Below are 23184 nucleotides of genomic sequence, written 5' to 3'. Positions count from 1 at the left end.
AAAAATCGTGTTCGAGGGTAGCAAAGGGCTGAACCTGAAAATATTTATTTTCCTAAGTTTCTTTCATCTTCCCATATATGGAGCTTCAAGTGCATCCAGAAACTGGAATAATAAGAGTTTGAGCTGGAATAACGTAGCATAATTTTTGGAAGCTAAAACTGGATCATTTCAGCGGTATGTTTGGATTGTTTTCTTGAACTGCATTTTCAGCTTTGCAGTTGCTTTAGGTTCACTTCTAGAAGCATAGACATCCATGGAACTCACATTTCTGAGATTATATATATATATATATATATATATATATATATATATATACTCACAAAGAGGATCTCAAGTTAGTCCTAGCAGAATTCTTAGCACAATTTTTATTGAATGGATAAACTTAATACTTCTAAATCTGCTTAATCTTTAGAGATGTGTCACATCACTATAAGATTTAATTACAATAAAATTTTAACACATTCGACTTTCATTTTAATTGGCTTGAGAAGTCAGAATTATGTTTTTCATTAATAATTACTCAAATCCTTAGGAAGGAAAAATAGATTTAACTGTAAATCCCTATGTCTGAAATACTTCTGTAAATATATATAGTCACAGCATAACCATATAGTCATCACAATCCCATCAGGACTTTGTCTTCCATCTTTAGGGGTGGGGAACACTGTGGAGTAAGGGGTTGGGGGTACCAAGTCGTTCTCACTTTATTTCCCAGGCTGGAGTGCAGTGATGATCTCACTGCAACCTCCACCTCCCAGGGTTCAAGTGATCCTCCCGCCTCAAGCCTCCCAAGTAGCTGAGATTATAGGCATGTGCCATGATCCTGGCTAGTTTTACAGCAGAGAAGGGGTTTCACTATGCTAACCAAGTTGGTCTAGAACTCCTGGCCTCAAGCAATCTGTCTACCTTAGCCTCCTAAAGTGCTGGGATTACAGGCATGAGCCACTACACCCAGCCCAAGACTTTATCTTTCATAATCAGTTCCTGTGAAGCAGGCTCACAATTTCTCATCATCTTAAAGAAATGATCTGTTTAAGGAATAGCTTCCAATATGCTGTTTTATTCAGATTGAACCACTTATTTAACTTAAAGAGGTATATGTACTTCTTCAATTCTATGTTTAGGTTCACTGAGGTCAACAATATCTAGTCAAATGGCTAAAGAACTAAGCCGCTGTAGAAAAAGAATGGGAGCAATGTTAAAAATTTACAACTGCAGAAATTTTTACCCCAGAAAACACACACACAGACACACACACACACAGACACACACACACACACACATGCACGCACTTTAAATCAACATAGACTATCCCTGCACCAAACACTGAGTTGCTTAAATCACAGAATCAACTTTGTGGATCCAAGAGCAATATGCTGAAGAGAGTTTCAGAGAGTCACGCGTCATCCATCTGCCAAGTCTCATTTCAAGGAAACTGGAAGTTGTATTTGGTTGTATAGTAACTGGCTCCTCAGACTTGATCAGGATCTCAGCTGTCAGAAGCCTTTTCCTGTATGCATGCCAAAGGGAAACATGACTAGGCACAAATAACTCGAAAGATGATGTGCCCTTGGGGCAGAAACAAGCCGCAGTACAAAGAAGAGGGTCCTTAGCCACGGCTCCCCTCTTGCCTGTTGTCCCTCTCTGTTAGTGTGTGCTTCTACTGATTGACTTTCTTTTCTGAGGAGAAACCTGTAAAAAAACAGTAGGAAAATGTTTTAGGTTAAAAATTAACATTTTATTTCTCTTCTTCTGGCTTAAGGCTAACATAGCATTCCAGGATGGCAAAAAAAAAAAAAAGAAAGAAAAAAAGAGTTATGTTAAATTCATGAGCTCCCCACAAGTTTACACTGAGAAATCAAGGAGCGGGAAATGGAGGGTTATTATTGTAAGCACTGACATATGCTTATCATTTTGTGAAATCTGTTGTGGACTCATTCTACTTATGCCTGAAGAGGAATGTTCTATACTAATTCTCATTCTTGCCGGCATTTTGGTGCCTTGGGCATATGAAAGTAAGTCATATACATGACTTAGATTAGGTTCAGTACTTACCCCAGAGGAAGATAACTTGCCATATATGATCTTTTAAGATATGGTACTGGGTACATTATTGCCAAAGCTATAGAAAATATATAGAAAAATTTGTTGGTGTATAATGAAGACCAGTATGAAAAATCTGGAATATTTTAACAGTATCAGGATAAAATGCCACAACTGAATACTATATGAAAGACAAAGTCAAAGAAGTTTACTCATGGCAACAGGAAAAATTAATCATAGAAATGCCAAGAAACAAAGTGTTATCCTTATTCGTGATAACTTAAAAATTTACTGAATGTTTTATACTTGTTACCCTGCATTTGGTATACCAAAGACATGCTAAACTAACATTTTGGTAACAAAAAAGCAAATAGAAAGATAATAAGTTACTTTTCTAGGCTGAAAAATTATGTTGCTGAAGACTGTGGTCATTATGTTAAAAAGGTATCTAATATGTTGAGATCATAAATTTGAATCCTGAAGCATAAATTCATTGATCTAAACAATCTGAAGTTAACATTTAATCCGTTAATGATACCTCTCCCTAGGTATCTTAAATATTTTAAAATTAACTCCTTTGCAATTTGTACAGTGTTCTTGTGAAACAGGTATAGAATTAAGAATCAATAGCCTCGTACTTTTAGATAGAGAGAGGCTGTGGCCCATTGGATAATCCACAGCAGAATGGAAATCTGAACAAAAACAAAGTTAGGTCTTTAGTTTCTTGAAGGGAAGGCAGAATTCCCCTATATGTACAGTGAAGGTGGGAGGAAACTTCTGTCCTAAGACTTGGCTCCACAGCTACAATGACAAGGGAAGAGAAACTCCACAAGGGAATCATGGGTCCTTACAGTCCTAGAGTTGGCTTTGCCTTACTGGCTGGTGAAGAACTCCACTCACAAATGGTGCACTCAATTATTTGCTGATGTTACTTTCTGTGCCTTTGTGTTCACAGGAGTTCAGGTTAAACAGCATGATGCTGAAGTGATCTGAATACAGCCCAGAGACGTAGGTGGCAGAGGCTCAGTCTTTATTCCACATCAAGGATTAGCTGAACCTGAAGCTCAGGGGGTCTTAAGGGCTAAATGGGCTAAATGGTCATAATGGGCTAAAGGATGAGCTGGCTCTGCTCTCTACTCGCCCAGTCACCACCTCTAAGAATGTGCACAGTTAGGCACGGCCAGTAAGAAAACTCAGGAAGAAAATGTTCTTTCCAGTTGGGATGCAATATATGTGTATTATTTCCCTTCTAATAGGTCTTTATCTTCCATTTAAGACTGTAATTTTATTTACCTGGTGGAATTGTGGCTATTCTAGACTTATTATGTGCATGTTTTTGGTCTAGGATCTGTCAATCAATCTATCTGTCTGTCTGTCTGTCTATCTATCTGTTTAGTATTTGCTTATAAAATCCAAGTTTGAATGGAAACATATTTACTACCAGTATTTTCACTTATATACAGGCTTTTATATTTTATTTAATATTCCATTACAAGCTGACCATTGTATGTTAATAGTATTGTAATATGGATAACAAAACATTTCTGCTGCAAATAAAAATAATTAGAAACAGGCATAAAATCAATTGCTAACTGTTGATTAATCATGTGTATTGACCACTCAGAAAATAGTTAAGAAAGAAATGAATTTTATAAAAGAAAAACATTCTTAGTACTTTATCCATCTGTATTGAAAATTATACTAAGTGCTGTCTCTAAATTTCTTCTGTTTATTCCATCTCTTAAGTATCATTTACTATTCACAGGGTTTCTCTGTTTTTTCATAGTGACAGGAAAAAATAAAGTTGAATTTTGAAAAAAATTCAACTAATCCAACCATTTTGCTAACATAAAAATTATCTGTAATGCTGAGATATGAAGGTAGTTATAAAAAGATATAAACTGAGAAATAAAGACACAGTATTGGCTTTCAGGACAGCACCATCAGAATGTGTTTTAATAAAGTACATGCAAGCTATAATACAATTATATTTTACTTAATAACTAGCTGAGAATAGTTCATATTTCTTAGTGATTACAATTTGGGCTTTGGAGTCAGACCACCAGGGCTTGCCTATGTCCTTGTCAATAGCTAGTTGTATGGACTTGGATGAGTTACATTATTTCTCTGTGCCTCAGTTTTCACACTTATGAAACAAGGACATTAGTACTGTTTCATAACGGTGCCATAAAGTTGTGATAAGGTAATAGACATAAAGCACCTAAAATAATTTCTGGCATATGGCTGGTGTTATGATTTGAATTGTGTCTCCCTCAAAAGACGTATTTCTGCCCTAAATCCTGGAACCTGTGAATGTAAGCTTTTTTTGGAAGTCTGATTCCATCTTAACCCTGTAATCAGGTTAAGAAGGGGTCATACTGGATTAAGGTGGGCCTTGATCAACTATGACTGGTGTACGTGAAAGAAGAGGAAAATCTAGACACAGAAGGAAGATGACCATGTGAAGACTGAGGCAGAGATGGCGGTGATGCTGCCACTAGTCAAGGAATACCTGGAGCTACCAGAAGCTAAAAGAGGCAAGGAAGTCTCCTCCCCTAGAGGATTTGGAGGCAGCTTGACCTGCCAACACCTTGATTTTTGGATATCTAACCTCCAGAGCTGTGAAAAAAAAAGGGTGGGTGGCTGGGGTTTCTGTTTTAAGCCATCCAGTTTGTGGTATTTTCTTATGGCAATCCTAGGAGACACATTCTGTCAGTATTCATTTAATTGGTTGTTATTAGACATTAGTAAAAGCTAATTATAGTATTTAGGCTTTGATCTTCTATATTGTAAAGAAATAATTTTGCAGCACAATTTCACATGCCTACATTTCATGCCTCTCTAGATACATTAAGGATCCAGCTCTGGCTCATTAGACAAAGCCTAACCCTGCACCCTGTGAAAAATTTAGAACGTACAGAAGTGACTAGCACGCAAGGCAATCAGAAACCACAGCTTTTTGACATTTCGGAAAGGAAGAAGCAAACAACATGCTTTTCAAGGTTTTATGAACTCTATTATACCGTGATTTTTCTAGAAACATGGAATTCATTTTGCATTTCCTGATAACAGATGAAACGATGAAAGTGTTCTTTGTAAAACCACGTTTTTAAACAAAAATTGTAACTCATTAATATCTGTGGACTTCAGTGTATTTTAAACACCATTATTTAATGCTATGCAGAGAGAAAGCAAGTCTCACATGTCTTGAAATCATTCAAAACCCTTCAATTAAAATCTTTAGTTTTGGAAAGAAAGGTTGATTTTCAATGTGTCTTCAAAGTATTCTAAAATAACCACAGAGACTAACTGAGAGCAAAGCTGGAAATGAGTTGACTGGAAGGCTGTGTGACATGGAACTCAGCACCTACCACCCTCAGTCCCTAGTCAGGAAACCCTTCATTGGGGTCCCTACATTATAGAGGACTCTGCTCTGGTCCTCATCCAGCCATATCCTTCCTCACAGTGTGAGCAACCCTTCCTCCAGAACAAGGTCCTGGGACCCAAACGCACACCCCCAAAGTCGCTGCCCAAGTGATTCTGCGCCTGCTTCCAAGACTCATGTGGTCCTCTTTCCAGCCTGAAGGCTGGCAAAAAGGTGCTGTTTATAGAGTGGTGAGGGGTGTATGGACAAGGTTGGGATATGCCAGCTGGGTGGTCTTCAAGTCTACACTTAAGAGTCCTTATGGTGGGAAGGTAGGGAGAGAAAGTGGAGAGTCCCAGGCAGGCCAGAGCTTAGGTCTCTCTGTGCCACCATGTCCTGTCACAGACTGGTTTTGAATCTGAGCATTGAAAATTGTATTTTGGTTTTTCATGCATGTTTATCAAAGTAGGAGGATAGATCATACTTTAACAGTTGATTCATAAGATTTACACACATAGAACATAGCCCTCCACTTATTCTTGCTCCAGGCCCTGGAAATGTTAGAGGAAGATTTGGTAGTATCATTTAAATTAATCACTCATTGTCTGCCATATCTTTCAAAAATGTATGAAATTACTTCTTTCTTTCTTTCTTTCTTTCTTTTTTTTTTTTTGAGATAGAGTCTTGCTCTGTCACCCAGGCTTGAGCACTGTGGCATGATTCCGGTTCATTACAACCTCAGCCTCCTGGGCTCATGCCATCCTCCTACCTCAGCCTCCCAAGTAGCTGAGACTATAGGCATATGCCACTACGCCTGGCTGATTTTTGTATTTTTTGTAGAGACAGTTTTACCATGTTGCTTAGGCTGGTCTTGAATTCCTGGGCTCAAGAAATCTATCTGCCTTGGCCTCCCAAAGATCTGGGATTATAGACATGGGCCACCATGCCTGGTCTTAAGCCAGTGATTTCTTAATCATCAATACCACAAAATTATTTTATGAGAATTCTGAGCAATTCAGTTACACTAACAGATTAAAAGGACCTTTTTAATTAAATAAATCCCAAACCAGCAAAAACCACTAGTTAAATTAAATAATGACATATACATCATTTGTGACAAAAGTGATTTCAGAATTCTTGCCAACTCTTATGACATGGCTTCAGCTATGAAATACATCATCTGTGGAAGCTAGTAAAGGAGCCATAGGAATCCCAAACAGGTAGATTTTTGAGCAAGGAATATTTTGGTGGTGCTCTAACCATGATCAGCCCTCTTCCCTGCTGCAGGCCAGCCATAGTTAGCACAGAGTTGTGTTGGTATGGAGAAAAATAGGTTTCAAATGACAACATACCCCTGGTAAGGTTCCACCAGGGTTGTCCATGCACAGAGTAGTTCATAACATATTTATTATACACTTAATCTTATATAGTACTGTGCCTGGTACTTGTGATATTCTAAATGTCAAATGAGTAGCATGCTGTGAGTTCATATGAAGATGAGATTAATGAGGGTTAAATGCTAGTCATATTATTATCTATGTTAGAGCCCCATTCTCATTTTTATATCTATAATTTTAGAAAATTTTAATAAAGTGAGAGGGGTACAGTAAGGGGGCCACTGTACTACGTAATCAAAGACACAGGTTTTAGAATCCTATATGTTTAATCATCTAATTCCATGCTAAATTTTATTAACTGTGTTTTTTGGGCATGTTGCTTAAATTCTCTAAGCCTCAGTTTCCTAGTGTGCAAAATAGTGCAAGACAAAACCCATGTTATAGCATTGTGAAGATTAAAATAAACAACGCTTTAAAAACAGGCTGGGTGTGCTGGCTCACAACTGAAATTTCAGCACTTTGGGAGCCCAAGGTGGGAGGATCACTTGAAACCAGGAGTTTGAGACCAGCCTGGGCAACAGGCTGGGGACGGAGCAAGACTCCATCTGAACAAAAGTACAAAAATAAACATAAAAATTAGCTGGGCATGGTGGTTCATGCATGTAGCCCTAGCTACTCATGGGGCTGAGGTGTGATGATTTCTTGAGCCTAGGAGTTCAAGGATAAAGTAAGCTTTAACCACACCACTGCACTACTCCAGCCTGAGTGACAGAGTAAGACTGTCTCAGAAAACAAAACAAAACAAAACAAAACTTAGGTTGCTACATTATAGGGATTCTTTTGCTGTAGTTTTACATCTGTAGACACAATTACATGGTATGTTTATACATCACAAAGCTTACTACATTTTTCCTAGGTAGACAAAAATGAGTAAGACTCATATACTGACTACAAAATTTCATTGTTGCACATTCTATTTAGTTTCTAAATGTCATCACGATTTATTTCTATTTTATGTAATCATTAGCTCCTGTAATATTGGTCCAGGAAGAATCCAATAATGATATACAAAGGACCTTATGGTATTATTAAATTCCGTACTAAGTAATTGTATTTTCTAGTGATTAAACTCCAATTGAGAAAGAAAATATCTTTAATAGTCATTTCGCAGCAATATAAAATGGAAAATTATAATTGGATAGTAATTCTGCTATTATACAATAATGGTTTTTAAAATTGCAGATATTATGCAACACTCATTCTGGTTAACAGTATGCCTTTCTAATAAAATAAATCCATCATGGTTGGAACTCAAGAACCTCATTAAAACCACTGATTGTATTTGTAGTAGACAGCAAAGAAAAAATAGTCCTATAGTGTTTTGATAAATACCTGGACATTTTATTATGGCATTCTCACATTTCATAGTTACTTTCTATGATGCTGTTATAATCTATGGCCTTGGGCCCTCCTAGTGCTGCTGTGTACAACTGTTCAGATTGTGCTGTAGAAAGTCAGCAGGCTCCATTCACATAGCCTACCGTGATGAGCCCATTAACTTGTAAAGTTCACAACCTGCAAAACTACATGTGATATCCCCGGCTCCCTGTTTACACTCCATAACAGACTCCTTGTATTAAACACTAGATTTCTATGATCTCAGCTCTGACTTCAAACGAGATCAAATTTCAAGAACGGTCTGAAATTAGACTATAGCTCATCTTCAGAATTTTAAAATAGGCTCAAATCTCTGAGCTTTAACCAGTTGGAGTCCCAGGTGTGTGTTATATGAGACTTTAAACATGTAGCACACATGTCTAACTTTTGATTATGTATATGTGACGAGACTAGGAGTGGGATTTTGATTATAGCTCAGTTTATACAGCCCGCTTCTGAGTGGCCTCCTGAGACCATAGAAACAGACTCTAGAAAGAAAAAAGAAAATGTTAAACCAATGAAAAGTAAGATTTTAAAAAATACTCTCAGTTGTGAGTACTTTATAAGTGACTTTAGTTTTTCCCAGCATACTTTGAGGTGGGCGTGTGGGCAACCCTGGCCTAAGCTAAGAGCTCTGCCTTGTAGTCTGACATTTAGTCATAAGGGAACACAGTTCTGAGCCTTTGGTTTCCTCTGTCTGTCTGCCAGTGACATTTAAAACATCTGTCTAGCAAACTCAACCTGGAATAGTGGGTGTGCATCTGTGCTTTGTAATACAATTGCAGAGCTTTGTTGTTGTTATAATACAGCTCTGCTTACAGTTTTCGTTTCTAACCCCAGATGGAATTCTGACTCTGAGACTGAAAAAGGTACAGAAGCCAGAATTGAGGTTCATGTATTTCTGCATTTGCACATTAAGGAGTTCAATACACCCCAGGTGCATCAAATTAAAATTATGTATGTAACACAACTTTATAGTTAAGTCCTCCCAAGTACGAATGAATGTATATTGAGTAAACATCCCAGAAAGATCCCATTAAGATGTAAACATGAAAGAATGCTCAACACAGCTGTGGTCTTACCATTTGCCTTGTTTTGTACATCTGGCGGAAGCTGGTCAAGAGCATACCACTGATAGTCTGGCTGTGTGGAACAATAAAACATTATTATAGCAATATGGACTTTAAACCAAACATAGTGGCATGTCAAAAATACAATTAGGCTGTGTGGTTTTTATTAGGCAGGCAACAGAAAAGTAATTTCTATCCTAGCCTATTGCGAACCTCACTCATCCTGCTCACCCCCCACTCACTGCCATCATCTCTCCCTACCCCCTCTTAAATCCACTCTGTTTGGCCAGAATTTCTGCTACTTTGAGGTTGTGACATGTTTTCTTTCTTTCTTTCTTTCTTTTTTGAAACAGATGTGTTTTGAATATCTGCAGAAGTATAAACACTTGTAAAACTTACTACAGCCCATCAATAAAACAAAGCAACTTATCATCAGCATATACTCTTTTTGAGACTCACACTAGAAGCAATGAGAAGCCCAGGGGGAAAAAAAAGTTTAATACAAGTTTTCTAATGAAATCGAAGCTCTTAAATGGGGATGTGGCATTGATAGAAGCTCAGGATGCTGAATAAGGGCAAATCTTTCCCTTTTTGCTATTCCGAAGAACCAGTTCAGCAGAACCTATGCTCTAAAGAGCTCATATAGTTTAGTCTACAGAGATGAAATTCTTCTCTTGGAATTTTCTCCTAGGTTTACACCAGTTAAGAACAGCTAGATATTGAATGTCGAACAAATGGCACTGAATAAGTAATAAACCCGTATGCCTAAATTATCAAGATAGCTCCAAGGCCAGCACCTCTGTACTTAACCCCCAGGAATACAGCAATCTCAGTTTTACCTACCAATAAAGTACGTCTGTCTTTCTGCTCTGAATGCTCACCCCTGCCTCCTACTTCTCCGCAAGACACAGAGAATATAGATTTTTTTTTGTTCTGTAATTCAGTTATTTCCTAAAAATAACTTGAGGAAAATTTTTCTAACATGAGCTGACAGGGACCATTTACAAGTCACTAGAAGTAGCCCGGAAAGTTCACTTACTCAACAAGACACTGAGAAATGCTGGTTTTAGTACAGTTTGACCCCAGTGCACCCCTACTCTACACACCTAGGCTTTTGGCTCCTCTGGCCCATGAAAAAACTAGAAGAGGAAATGAGATCACTTCTGTTTTTTATCTTATGGTTTATTTTTATATGTCTCAAATAACACGTAGGATAAGTGACATGAGCCTCAGTTTTATATTCCAGGAGGGTTGCCAAAAGAAGGTAAATATCCTGTAATGTTACTAACACTATTGCCTGTGACTTAATTCAGTCTTCAATATAGGCATGAAACATGAAATATTATTTTTTTTTATTTTATTTGAGATGTAGTCTTGCTCTGTTGCCCAGGCTGCAGTGCAGTGGTGTGATCTCAGCTCATTGCAACCTCTACCTCCCAGCTTCAAGCTATTCTCCTACCTCAGCCTCCTGAGTAGCTGGGATTATAGGTGCGCACTATCACTCCTAGCTAATTTTTGTATTTTTAGTAGAGATGGGGTTTCACCATGTTGGTCAGGCTAGTCTCGAACTCCTGACCTCGTGATTCACCTGCCTTGGCCTCTCAAAGTGCTAGTATTACAGGCATGAGCCACTGCACCCAGTGAAATATTATTTTTAAATTAACTTTGAGGATTTGGTTGTAAATTCTACCGTTATATTGAGATTTTTTTTCATCTGAATTCTGCTGGAAAATGGAGCCCATTGTACATGGCTTAGAGTCCTTTTTCAAATATAGGCCTTTACTTGGTGACAGTGTTATGTGATCTGGACTGCCTTACCTTTTTTAATTGACAGGGAATGTTTGAGGAGCTATAGTAGGTGAATTCCTTCTTTCTTTCCATAAATAAAGATTTGACTGAAACAATCATTTGTACTCCTAGGTAAATTTGAATGACTAATTGGTTTTATAGTTAACCTCTTATAAGAATATGTCTCCAACCCCCCAACTTGTAGAAGCCAACTCCTATATGATAATTCACTCCTCCAGTAAATTTCTCTTTATGTTTCTCACAATCTTAGTTGACTTCTACATTCTTGAAAAAAAAATTTTTTAATGTTATTGATAAAACCTTAAAAGTAAGCAAACAGGTAAAGAAAAAAAAATGGGAGAGGGAGAGCAAACAAAACTAGCAACCAGCAATAACACAAAAAGACCCCAATTCTCAGCAGTGTTCTGTGTCATACCAGGGTCAAATAGGAGATGCTCATTAAATCCTCACATCCTTCTGCCACCCAAAGAGTCATTATCTTCTCCCTTGGGAAAGGGGCTTTGAGTCACACTCAAACAAAAGTATGAGAGCTTTCAGGAAGCCATGAGAATTGTGCTTTCTGTAAGCATTCTGCTAGGAAAATCCCAGTTAAAGATCTTAGATTCTTTGTACCATGAGAAACACAATTAATCAAACCTAAAGTGTGGGGAGGATTTGTCTGGATAAATCAAAAATGCAGAAAACCCCGTTTTTTGCATACAAAAAGTTCTATATATGTTGGCAAAATAGAGGGTAGAGGAGGGTGGGTGGAATACGCTATTGAGAAGGAAAGGAAGGCTGCTTTGGGTCTGACTTATTCAGGTTGACTGTCCAAATCAATTCCCCTCACAAATAATTGCTCAGCTGTGCATTTCATTTTGTCTGGGAAGACATAGCCATGAAGAACAACTTAAGTGGGTCACTTTTTCTCGGATCCTTTAAGAAAATCCTTTCAATTAGAAAATGCCAAAAACTATTTTGCACATATGTAGCAATATCCATGGTAGTTCAGTATAAATTTACAACTGAAAAAAAGCATCTTATTCTTTTTTGATTTGCCATATCTCCTTTCCTTTATACATAAAATGTTCTTGGGGTAGAATGAGGTATGCCAATTGAAAATGACCCATCTAAAATGTTACATGTTGTTCAAGGAATTATAGCCCAATTTGATACCTTTCAGTTAATTTATTCATATCTACGTGTCCTGTGGATTCAGTGTCCCAAAGATAATTCTAGTGTATGTTGACCACTCCAACTTTGCAAGTTAGAGGCCAAGAGAAAACAGAGGCTCTTGTTGTAGATAAAATAATGTGCTTAAATTCTAGAGATGCACACAGTTTCTACCAAAACAATATACAAAGCACTTATTCCAAATGCACTTTTACTTACTGGGTGCTCCTGTTGTTTCTGCACAGCCCCAGGGCCAGTTGGTACCCATGGATCTTGCAGGTGGAAAACCAAGCCGCAGTTACAGGTTGAGAAATACATCTGAGGAGAACAAAGTTGTCAGTTAATTGCCAGTGGGGGAGACTGGGGAGTCGCACTGACATTGCTTTATACAAAAAGCTTGGTTTCAAACTTAAGGGTCACCCTAATCTGGCATAATTATAACTAAAAGGAGTAAACATGTAAACAGGTTGGAAAGGCCTTGATGGTGCCTAAGCACTGTCTAGACTCAGGACTGGTACAGATGAGGCTCACAGGTCAAGGTCAAGTTTTATCCAAGGTGAAATTATAATCATTTCTCTATTTTTAAGAAATTAGACACACTTGAAAAGTATATAGAATTAATTTTATGTTTTTAAGTTATCTTTACTGAGGGTCCTCAATGAAGAAAATCTGTCCATTGAGTCATAAAACAGATTTTCTTAAATTGTAGCCAGAGAAAACTAAAGCCCAGAAAGAAAATTAGAAATTAAGACAAATAATATTCATTCTTTAAGGCAACTAGAGAACCCATGGGATAGAATGCTTCAGTGCTCAAGAAGACATGTTATTTTTTCAAAAGAGGCAGTATTTGATTTAGTTTTCTACTGTTAATTATGTGAGCCATTGCATGAAATAACAACAAAATATATTTCCCAGGTGGGTCTAAGGAGCACAAAGTCTTGTGCTACTGGTCACATGTTCTATAAAGCATATGGTTTTTATGAGTGTTAGGGTTGAAAGGCCTTGGTGGTGCCTAAGCATGTCTATCCATTGATGGTTTAGTCAGTAATGAAAAGCATGGGTTGTTGCAGCCCACCTGTAGCAGGGCTTGAAAATGTCTTGAATGGGGACAAAGAGAAATGCTGTACATGGGAATGAATGCATGGGTGAAAACTGGCTCAACATACCTGTCTTAACCGCTTTTCTAGTTTTTCTTTCTCCATCTGACAAGCTTTTATCTAAAGACAAAATGAAGGCATTTGTTAATCAAGACAAGTTCAAATCATTATTTCCAAAGCCACTCTTGTCCTATTCCAGTGTGAGGCATTGACAGCAGCAATAGCAACAAAAACAATCACAGCTTAGTTTTTCCAGATATGCATTGATTCTATCTTAAAATTCTGAATGGAAGTTTGGAAAATTTGATAGTTTTAAATTGTTATTCCAGTGTTTTGAGGCCATTACAATTCTGTTTTAGGTAGATCTATTTAGATATAGATATAGAAACAATTTCCATTGCTTACTGAATGACACTGGAATTGTCAACCTGACATTCAAAGGCTGCCAGAATAAATTTTAGAAGATACATGCACTTAATCCATGTCAGGAACTGATCTAAATCCTTTACATACAATAACTCACTGAATCCTCCCAATCCCCCTATGTGATACTTAATATTATCTCAATTTTATAGGTGAGAACACTAAGACATAAGATGCTGAGTAACTTGTTCAAAGTCACACTGCTATATTCTACGGATACTCACTACTTAAGCCCCAGTCTCATACCTACCCTGGGTTTCCTTAACATAAGACACACTTAGAGAAGGCTGGTTTTTCTTTGACTATTTAGTCACATCATTGTCATTCCTATACCCCATGTCCCACATTCCCATAAGGCATGGTCAAATATTCCCTCCTGAATGATACCTTTCCAAGTCCCACTCATCAGAATTATTCGGTCCTTTCATATAGTGTTGTACATTTATTGTGTGAGTTTTTAGACCAATGTGCACTATTTACAGGCAATTCTTTCTACTTGTGGTAGTCATATTCCATAAAGTTGCCACAGACACTGAATTAGTGAATATTGAACCACTGCTATTAGGAGAAACGTAGGGTTAAGCTACTGCTAGCCTCTTGTCACAACATTTGTGTCAACAGGGCAATACATACCTTGTTTCACGTGTGTTTCCAATTAAAGACAACTTATTTAATATGTACTATAACAGGCCTTAATGAAGCTTCTTTAACACATATTTTCTCTGTAAAGCACATCACAGCCTTCTTGTGCTTAGGAATACTAGAGAGCATGTCATCATATATGGGAGGGCCATTTTAAACCATGAAATCACTAAAGAAAAGCACACAAATGTGGCAAACATGGCACTAAATAGACCCTCAAAAGGACACTATGAATGTGTGTACACGAGGTAACAACTTTGCTGCTCTGCTCATAGGTAAGGATGTACCACAAAGCACCACAAGTATTGATTCGGGGTTGACAAATGCATTTTAGTGAGTAGGGAAATTCACATATACAGAATTTGCAAGTGATGAGGATAGACAGTACATGTATCTTTTACTATATTGTGAGTTCTTTAATAGCAAGAACAGTTTTCATTTTCTCACAGCATATAGCCGAATGCCTTGCAAAAAGAAAGCATCAAAATTAGATTACAAAGAACTGAAAGTAGCATGCTAATTATACAACTAAATGAAACTATTAAACATGCCCTCTCTTCTAACAGACTAAAATAATTTATAAAATACCTCTGAGCCATGACTTGACTTGAGCTAAATGTCTTTTAAAGGGTTTTCTGTTTTTTCTTTTGAGACAGAATCCTGCTCTGTCACCGCTGGAGTGCAGTAGCCTGATCTTGACTCACTGTAACCTCCACCTGCCAGGTTCAAGTGATTCTCTTGCCTCAGCCTCCTGAGTAGCTGAGAGTACAGGTGCCTGCCACCATGCCAGGCTATTTTAGTAGAGACAAGGTTTCACCATGTTGGCCAGGCTGGTCTTGACTCTTGACCTCAGGTGATCCGCCTGCCTCGGCCTCCCAAAATGCTGGGATTACAAATGTGAGCCACCATGCCTGGCCTGATTTTTTCTTTTTGTCACTTAGCATTGAGAAAAACTTTGTGAAGTCATAAGGTAAATTTCATTATCTATATTTTACAGGCCGGTATACTAAAAGAGGTTAGATAACTTATTTTTTAGAGAGAGATTTTAGAATAGTAAGAAACATTTTAGAGATCATCTAGTTCAACTTTGTCATTTTACAGACAAAGAAAGGGAAGCATAGAAAAGTTAAATAACTTGTTCGAGGTTACCACCAATGGAGTATTAGAGCAGACAGCAACACCAAGTATTTTTCCCCTAAATTCCTCCTATTTCTAAGTACCCTAAGTATCTTTCACTCTACCACATTACTTATTTTACCATTGTCACTGGCTTAACACATCCTCAGTGACAGAATGAATACATTCTGGTAAGAAAGCAACTCATGACAGAATGATTTGACCTAAAAATTTCTCTAAAAGTACACTTGAATAACAAATAATATATTCAACGAAGGTAATGTCAGTTCTTTTTTAAATATCATAGCATTTAATCTGCTGTTAGTACATTTAATATAGATCATCAAACCATCTACTGCATCTCTGTGTGAATTCTATCATTCTCCTATGGAATAAATGAGACTTTAGAGAAAATGATTGGGCTTTCATTATTTTAAAGAAAAAATTTCGTAGTTTTAAGCTGTCACGTTAGATATCATTAAGATTATCCTTTAGGTTCTAGGCACAATTACACCATACTGTATTTAAAAAATACATTTATTTTGTTGATACCAATCAACTTTACAGGTGACACAAGAAATAACTTGTAAATTATAGTATATAACATTAAATAGAAAGATGTATGTTCCTGATCAGACTAAACTTTCTGCAAGGGCAAGGACACTGCTAATCTATTACCAATCTTAATATAGTAGAATAAATAAAATTATTTAATTATATATAATTTATCATATATAAAATAATTTTTATTTTTTAAAAATTGTTTTAAAATTAAAATTGTTTTACTTGCTGTTTTGCTGGCAGCAAGTAAAACAATTCGTACAGTGACAACCTAAAAGAAACTAGGGTAGCTGGGCATATAACAAATAAAATGAAATGAACTTTTTTTTTTTAACCAAGATTAATCGGAACATTGTCTTAACTATTGTACAAATTTTTTGTTAAGTTGCCTGAATTACTTTCATAAAATTATTTGATTTGTTTGCTACTATTTTGCTTTTTCTAGTTTCTTACAGAAAAAATCGTTCTACAAAATAATTTTTTCATATAAAATTAGGAATTTCAAGTTAATCTTAAAAAAGTCAGAGATAAAATAAAATTTAATTTACAATCCACTTTGATTTTGGAAGAAAATGATGAATAACTGTTTAAATTTTTTTTTTCTATGACTAAGTATCTTGAAGCTAAGAGCTGCCACAGCATTCCCATAACAATTTCCTATTTATTTAAAAGCATTGCCCAGGTGCAGTGGCTCATGCCTGTACTCTTAGCATTTTGGGAGGCGGAGGAGGGTGGATCACGAGGTTAGGAGTTCAAGACCAGCCTGGTCTATATTATGAAATCATGTTTCTACTAAAAATACAAAAATTAGGTGGGTATGGTGGCGTGTGCCTGTAGTCCTAGCTGCTTGGGAGGCTAAGTCAGGAGAATTGATTGAACCCAGGAGGCAGAGGTTACGATGAACCGAGATCACACTACTGCACTCCAGCCTGGGAGACAGAGTGAGATTCTCTCTCTCAAAAAAAGCAATGCAGTATTTTATAAGATAAATGAATGTTGCAGTTTGTTTTATTTTTTTAAGGCAAAATTATGTGAGCTACATTTTCCTTTATTAACATCACTATTTACCCATTGAGGCAACTTCCTGAGTCTACTTTAATATATTCAATTACATTTAGTATGCTTACATTTAATATATTCTGTTTTAATAAACTGGTGACCATTATCTGGTTTCCTTGAAAATACTCCTATTACATTACATCTGGGAACCACTCAAAAAAATCCTCTGTCTCACATGTAAGTGACATTTAGAAATCTGTATGTTTTTGGCAGACAGGAACATTCCAACATAGCCCTTCGAAGAAAATGACAAGAATTTTTAAAACTACTTCACTTTATTTGAGTACTAGGTAGTTCAAATCCCATTCTAACAAGATAAATATTATGAGAAAAAGATCAAAAGGATTGTATTTTATAAAAGACTTTGGAATCCAATTTCTTGGGTAATTCCTTAATATACTTAAGTCAAAAGAAATTTCCAGTCATTTTCACCTCTTTACAAGATTGTTTAAAAATGACTTCATCCCAGGTGCTGATCTTTAAAAAAAAATCAATGTCAATTAACAGAATTCAAAAAGTCTTGAATTTTTTAAATGAAAAAAAAAATTACATACATGCTGGCAAAGATTATTTTGTTTTGACTTGTACCTGGGAATTCAGCCTGTTCAGCTGGGATTGGGAAGTTTCATTAATTTGCTGGAGCTCCTCTTTTTCTTGATTAAGTCTCTCTCGATCTGATCGTTCCTTTTTGAAGTCTTCTTCATATATTTGCACCTAAGAAAAATTAACTTGCTGTTACTGTTAGCTTCCTTTTATCTTAAGCCATCTAAATGACTTCAGAAAAGGTGCTTTCTGGACCTTTCCAAAAATTTAAGGCATTCCTACCCTCTATTCATGAATATATCTTTCACGATGGGTTGGAGAAATGTATGTGACTATAATTCTATCTTTCACTTTGTTTATAGTGGTAGTTCTCAACTCTTTCCTCCTTGAGCCTGTATCAGGAATTCAGCAGTAAAGTAACAACATGTGCATTTTGAAAGAATCTCATCACTCATTATTCTGCTGCCTACTCCATTATTGTAAAGAACCCTCCCAACTAGTGTTCAGTGTCACTGTTTTTCAGCAAGTCATCCATCCCCAACACAAAAGCTTTGATGTATGAGTACCACTCGCACGTCTAAAAGACAGTTTACTGACAATAGCTGTTAGGTGATGCCACAACATACTGACATATCCAAGTTTCCAGACATACATTTTACGTTGAATGCAAAATAGAAATGAAACTCTTATGTATGTGGAAATCAAAGCATGATTGTTAAAAGGCATTCACAAATTTTACCTTTATAAGTTATTTTGGGTGTATATCATAAGTGATAGTAATATTTGAGTGGAACGCCTCTTGAGAGGCACTCCAAATATTACAGAAAAGTGACCAAACTGAAAACAAAACAGGTTTAATTATTGCTATTGTTTTTAACTGACGGTGTTGACTGATGGCTAGGAGACTGGCATATAAGGCTATGAAAACAAATAAAACTTAGAGAATGAAGCAAAAACCTTCCTCTAAGACCGATTTAAATTAATACTTATATTGGAACCTAGTAGTTAGATTTTTATCTATTAAAACTAATACACATTACACTTTCATCACTGTCAGCACAACAAATTTTAACTAGAGGTTTATCAGTTTTATTGTTCTAAGTCGACAGCAATAGAATAAAATGTGCAAGGGAAGAAATTAAACATTTTGTATAGATGCTACACATATGCAGATAAGCATATTACATTTTTATGGCTCTATTCACCGGAAGCATTGAAAGGAAACTACATCCAGCCACACTGATATTTTGATCATCTTTTTGGTTGAGAACTGACATTCAGTTCCAGAGACAGTTAAACTAATGCTCTGTAAACAATTACCAGAGGCATTTTAAATGGGAGGAACTCATCTGACTAGAATTAAACACTGGCAACATCATCACTTTAGTCAGGTAGGGGCCAAGATTCTAACTCAATTTCTTTGTGCACTTAAACCCTTTTAGTGTTTCACGTGACACTTGGTGATGTAATGATTGTGGGTGCCTGATTAGAAAGGTGCACAGTTAAAATATTGATGGAGAAAGTCAGCAGTAGAGACACTACGAAACTACGGAGAAGGATTCTGGTCTTCCCACAGGGATTATGAAAAAGGAATACCTGTCACTGTAACAAATATGAACTAAACCATTACTATAAACTCTGTGTGTAAAAGTGACTCTTGCATGTGGTGTACTTTTTATGCGAGTTCCAAAGATGTCTAGTGTTTGAACACAGGCAATACTTTGTCTTTTGAAGAAATCCTGGCTAGCACCAACAGTAATTTAGGGGCTGAGAATTTGACAGAGTTTTAATACTGTGCATATTTCCCTTGTTCTCTTCATGGGTTTATTTTTCAGCTATGTATTTTACCCTGAATGTAATGAAGCAGATTATTCAAGTAAAATTGGCAGAAAAGGAATCCAACTTCACGATCAAATGCTATAAAATTTTTAGATCTATTCACAGCCTACTTCATACGAAGTATTAACAGTAAACAATAACACAATTGCTCAATTTTTCCATGTTGTAATTAGTATTTGCTCAGAGCAAAAGCAGTCAGCAAATCAGACCCAGAAACATCAGAAAAATAATGCTTTCCAGCTCTTTGTTCTATGACACCCTCTCTCCCAATTCTAATATGTTGCTGACAATGTGTGCCTCAGGGATTGAGTTTCCTTTATGTATCCTATATTTATCATTATTGCCATGAACCATTCCAGATTTTTCTCTACATTAGTTTATTTAACCTCTAACATAAAAAGAGACATGATATGCCTTGTTGGCCATTCAGCTAAGTGATTTCCAGCAGACTGATTAAATTAGACACAAGTAGTGTAAGCAGTGCTGTATCTGCGCAGCCCTTTGCTGCCGATAGATGCATGAAGAAGTTGCAGAGAGGGCATCCTTACTCTCACTGTCTGCTTGGCAATGGTGAGTGAAGTTAGGTGAGTGGAGAGGAAAATGCTGTTGTGCATCAGTGAATTGCTAAGTGGTGCCATCCATCCATAGGACTAGCTGAGCAGACCTTGCTCTTTGTGATTATAATCAGTTCAAAGTATTATCTTTAAAACTGCTCTTATTGGCCAGGTGTAGTGGCTCACGCCTGTAATCCAAGCACTTTGGGAGGCCAAGATGGATGGGTCACAAGGTCAAGAGACCATCTTGTCCATCCTGACCAGGATGGTGAAACCCCATTTCTACTGAAAATACAAAAGTTAGCTGGACGTGGTGGTACGCACCCGTAGTCCCAGCTACTGGGAAGGCTGAGGCAGGAGAATTGCTTGAATCCAGGAGATGAATGGAGGTTGTAGTGAGCTGAGATCGCAACACTGCACTCCAGCCTGGTGATGGAGCAAGACTCCATCTCAAAAAAATAAAAATAAGCAAGAACAGAAACAAAAAAAAAAACTACTCTTATTGTACAAAGGCCCAGAGGCTTTTCACCACTCAGTTGCTACCATTTTCTGAAAAGGTCCAGAGTTGGTATTAATAGTGTTCTTAAAATAAACCATGTCTACATGAAACTATCTAGCCCCAATGCTAATAGAACCTCACCCAAAGGTTAATTGGTATGCCTCTCTTTTAACTGTGTGAATGTGGGTAAGCCATTTAATTCATCTGAAAATCAGTTCTCTATGTTCTATAAAGTGGGACGGAACTAGCTGATCTATATTCTTTCTATCAAGCTTGAAAATTAGATAATTCTAATTAAAATAAGTGCAGAGACCTTTGACATATTTCTAGCAGCAAGACATCTAAAAATGCCCAAAGAAGTATAAACAATGGGCAGTATGCTCTCCACAGGACCACAACACTTCCAGCTGCTCACCTGCTGCTTCAGAACTTCCATTTCTGTTATCATTTCCTCATGGCAGAATTCCACCTGAGACTTCCTCAAAGAGTCCTCGGAAAATGAACACTTGATATTCAAGGCATCCTGAAGAACCTATGTTATAAGATAAGTACACTGTTGATATAAGATTTACCACATGAATGAATGCTTTTGTAATTGTTACAATCATCTCAAATGCACCCACAAAGAATCATTTCATGTTTAATGCTGTTTGCATAACTGAGTAACTTTCTTTTTTCTGATTTTCTCATATATATATTTTTTCTGGTATCTCTGTCTTTTCTCCATGATGATGCTTATGTTATTCAATCCTCGTTACTATTTAGGCTTTTGTGTTGGACTCTCCTTCACCTAATCAACTATGAAAACAAAATTCATATCTATAGACTTTCTCCAGATTATCTGCTTCAATCAAATATATACCCTACCAATGATCCTTAGGCGTCAGGGAGCTTCAGAGGTAGCAAACATGCCCATCCCTTGATATTGACCCTCAGAGATTATGAATCAGTAGGATGGAGGGTATGGTTTGAGAATTTGCGTTTCTCGAAAGCTGGTGCTACTGGTCCCATGTGATGTTTTGAGTTATATTTTGCTATACAACTATGGCATGACCCCAACAGGAGACAGGGACATCCACAGAAATGAGAGTCCATGCAGATTCACTATCTGTTAGTTCTGTTGTGGTGCTCTTCTGCCCTAGCCTAGCCACAGTCCTATTTATTTTCTGTTAAGACATCCATTAACTCACTACTGAGTGAAGAGAGTGCCCTGCTTTCCTGACATCCAGTATAAGTTCATGGTTTTAGCACGGCATGAGGAGAGAAAAGAAAGAAGTAATACCTATATTCACCAGAAAGATTATCATCCTCTGTCATTACGTCATGATGGTCATATCATGACATTATGTTTGGTAACATATGCATTGCCTCAATTTTGAAGACCTTTCGTTCATGATGAGTTCAATAAAAATGACTTCCAAATATTGTGACAGAATACTTCTCACCCTGGTGTGGCCTCAGCGACCACAATATGACTACTTGTTCATTATCAAATAAGTCCTCTGTACAAATAGAAAAGGGTCATTTTCAGAGATCTAAGAAGAATTTACCTCTGTATTTTTTTAGTAACTTCAACAGTGTCCATTTGATGATACTAGCGGTAACTTACTCCACTGCATTCCTAATATGGTCATAAAGGTAGATAAAGAAAAGCAAATGTGTGGTTTTGAGTCCATGGACAGACTGGGAATTTCCTAATAGAATATCTTCAAATTATACACATATGTCTAGCCTGATAGACATATATATTTTTTTTTCCAGGAAGTTGTAAGAAGGAAGAATTTAAAGAAATATCAAAAGTAGTTTAATAATTTATGGTTTGTGAGAATTTGTGTTAAGCTCTAGGAAGTGTCAGAATAGTTCATTTTTTTTTTTTTCAATTTGTGAATAGTAGTAGAGAGAATCTAGGGTGGGGTGAGCCAAATGGATTATGGCCATTGAATATGCTGGTTCCTTATCCTACACCTAGGGATGGACTACTTTTGTAGATCTTGTTATTTGAATTTTCTAATCTACTTTTCACACCATTCAGGATCCTAGAAATTTTGGAAATGAGTCATAAATGAAAGATGAGTCTAATAGGCATTTATTCCATTTGGGGGTTTCCTGTAAAACACGTATAACCTACAACCTATAAAACACCTATAACCTATTCTAGAATATTTACGATTAGTACAGATATACTAAACAGATCTACCGAGATGTCAGACAAATCAATTTTGCCCACAGGTGGCACTGGCTGAATAGCCTTAGGTAATTGTTTTCACTTTGGTTAAACATCTGGCTTCCCTTCAGGAGCCTGATAAAAACAAAACCCCTGGGCATTTTCTTCAAAGCAAATAAATTGAATTGAGTACACATAATTGTGTGAACTTCTGAAAACAGTGTGTTACTAAGCTGACATATTAAAAATTTTTGCTGAGTAAATGGGACAGCAGGCATTCAACTTGTAGAGAGAGGGTAGACCCTGGATTCCATGCTGGGATGGATGGTGTGCACAGTCAGCCACCAACATCAACATTTTGAGCAACTTCCGTTTATCACAATGGTAAGAAGGAAAAGAAAAATATTCATTGTAAAATAGAAGAAGAATATCTTACATTTTATTAGGTGCCAATAGCCAAGTTAAATAAGACAAA

General features: G+C 36.8%; 1 protein-coding gene across 2 annotated transcripts in view; it reads right to left on the bottom strand.

The window, feature by feature from the left end:
- Positions 1-331: 331 nt before the first annotated feature.
- Positions 332-23184, bottom strand: part of TNIP3 (TNFAIP3 interacting protein 3) — a 109941-nt gene continuing 87088 nt past the window's right edge. Inside the window, exons 9-14 of one of the 2 annotated variants that reach the window (XM_010346714.2) lie at positions 20961-21077; positions 17699-17824; positions 13379-13429; positions 12432-12530; positions 9264-9324; positions 332-1692 (exon numbers count right to left, since the gene is read on the bottom strand). In XM_010346714.2, the coding sequence (XP_010345016.1) occupies positions 1661-1692; positions 9264-9324; positions 12432-12530; positions 13379-13429; positions 17699-17824; positions 20961-21077 (486 nt within the window). In that variant the 3' untranslated portion in view covers positions 332-1660. The remainder of the gene's footprint in view (positions 1693-9263; positions 9325-12431; positions 12531-13378; positions 13430-17698; positions 17825-20960; positions 21078-23184) is intronic. The other variant, XM_010346716.2, reaches the window with a different exon arrangement.

Source organism: Saimiri boliviensis, chromosome 3, assembly GCF_048565385.1.
Source record: "Saimiri boliviensis isolate mSaiBol1 chromosome 3, mSaiBol1.pri, whole genome shotgun sequence".
In the NCBI taxonomy this organism is placed as follows: domain Eukaryota; kingdom Metazoa; phylum Chordata; class Mammalia; order Primates; family Cebidae; genus Saimiri; species Saimiri boliviensis.
The sequence above is the reverse complement of the archived record's forward strand: the minus strand, read 5'-3'. Positions and strand labels throughout refer to the sequence as shown.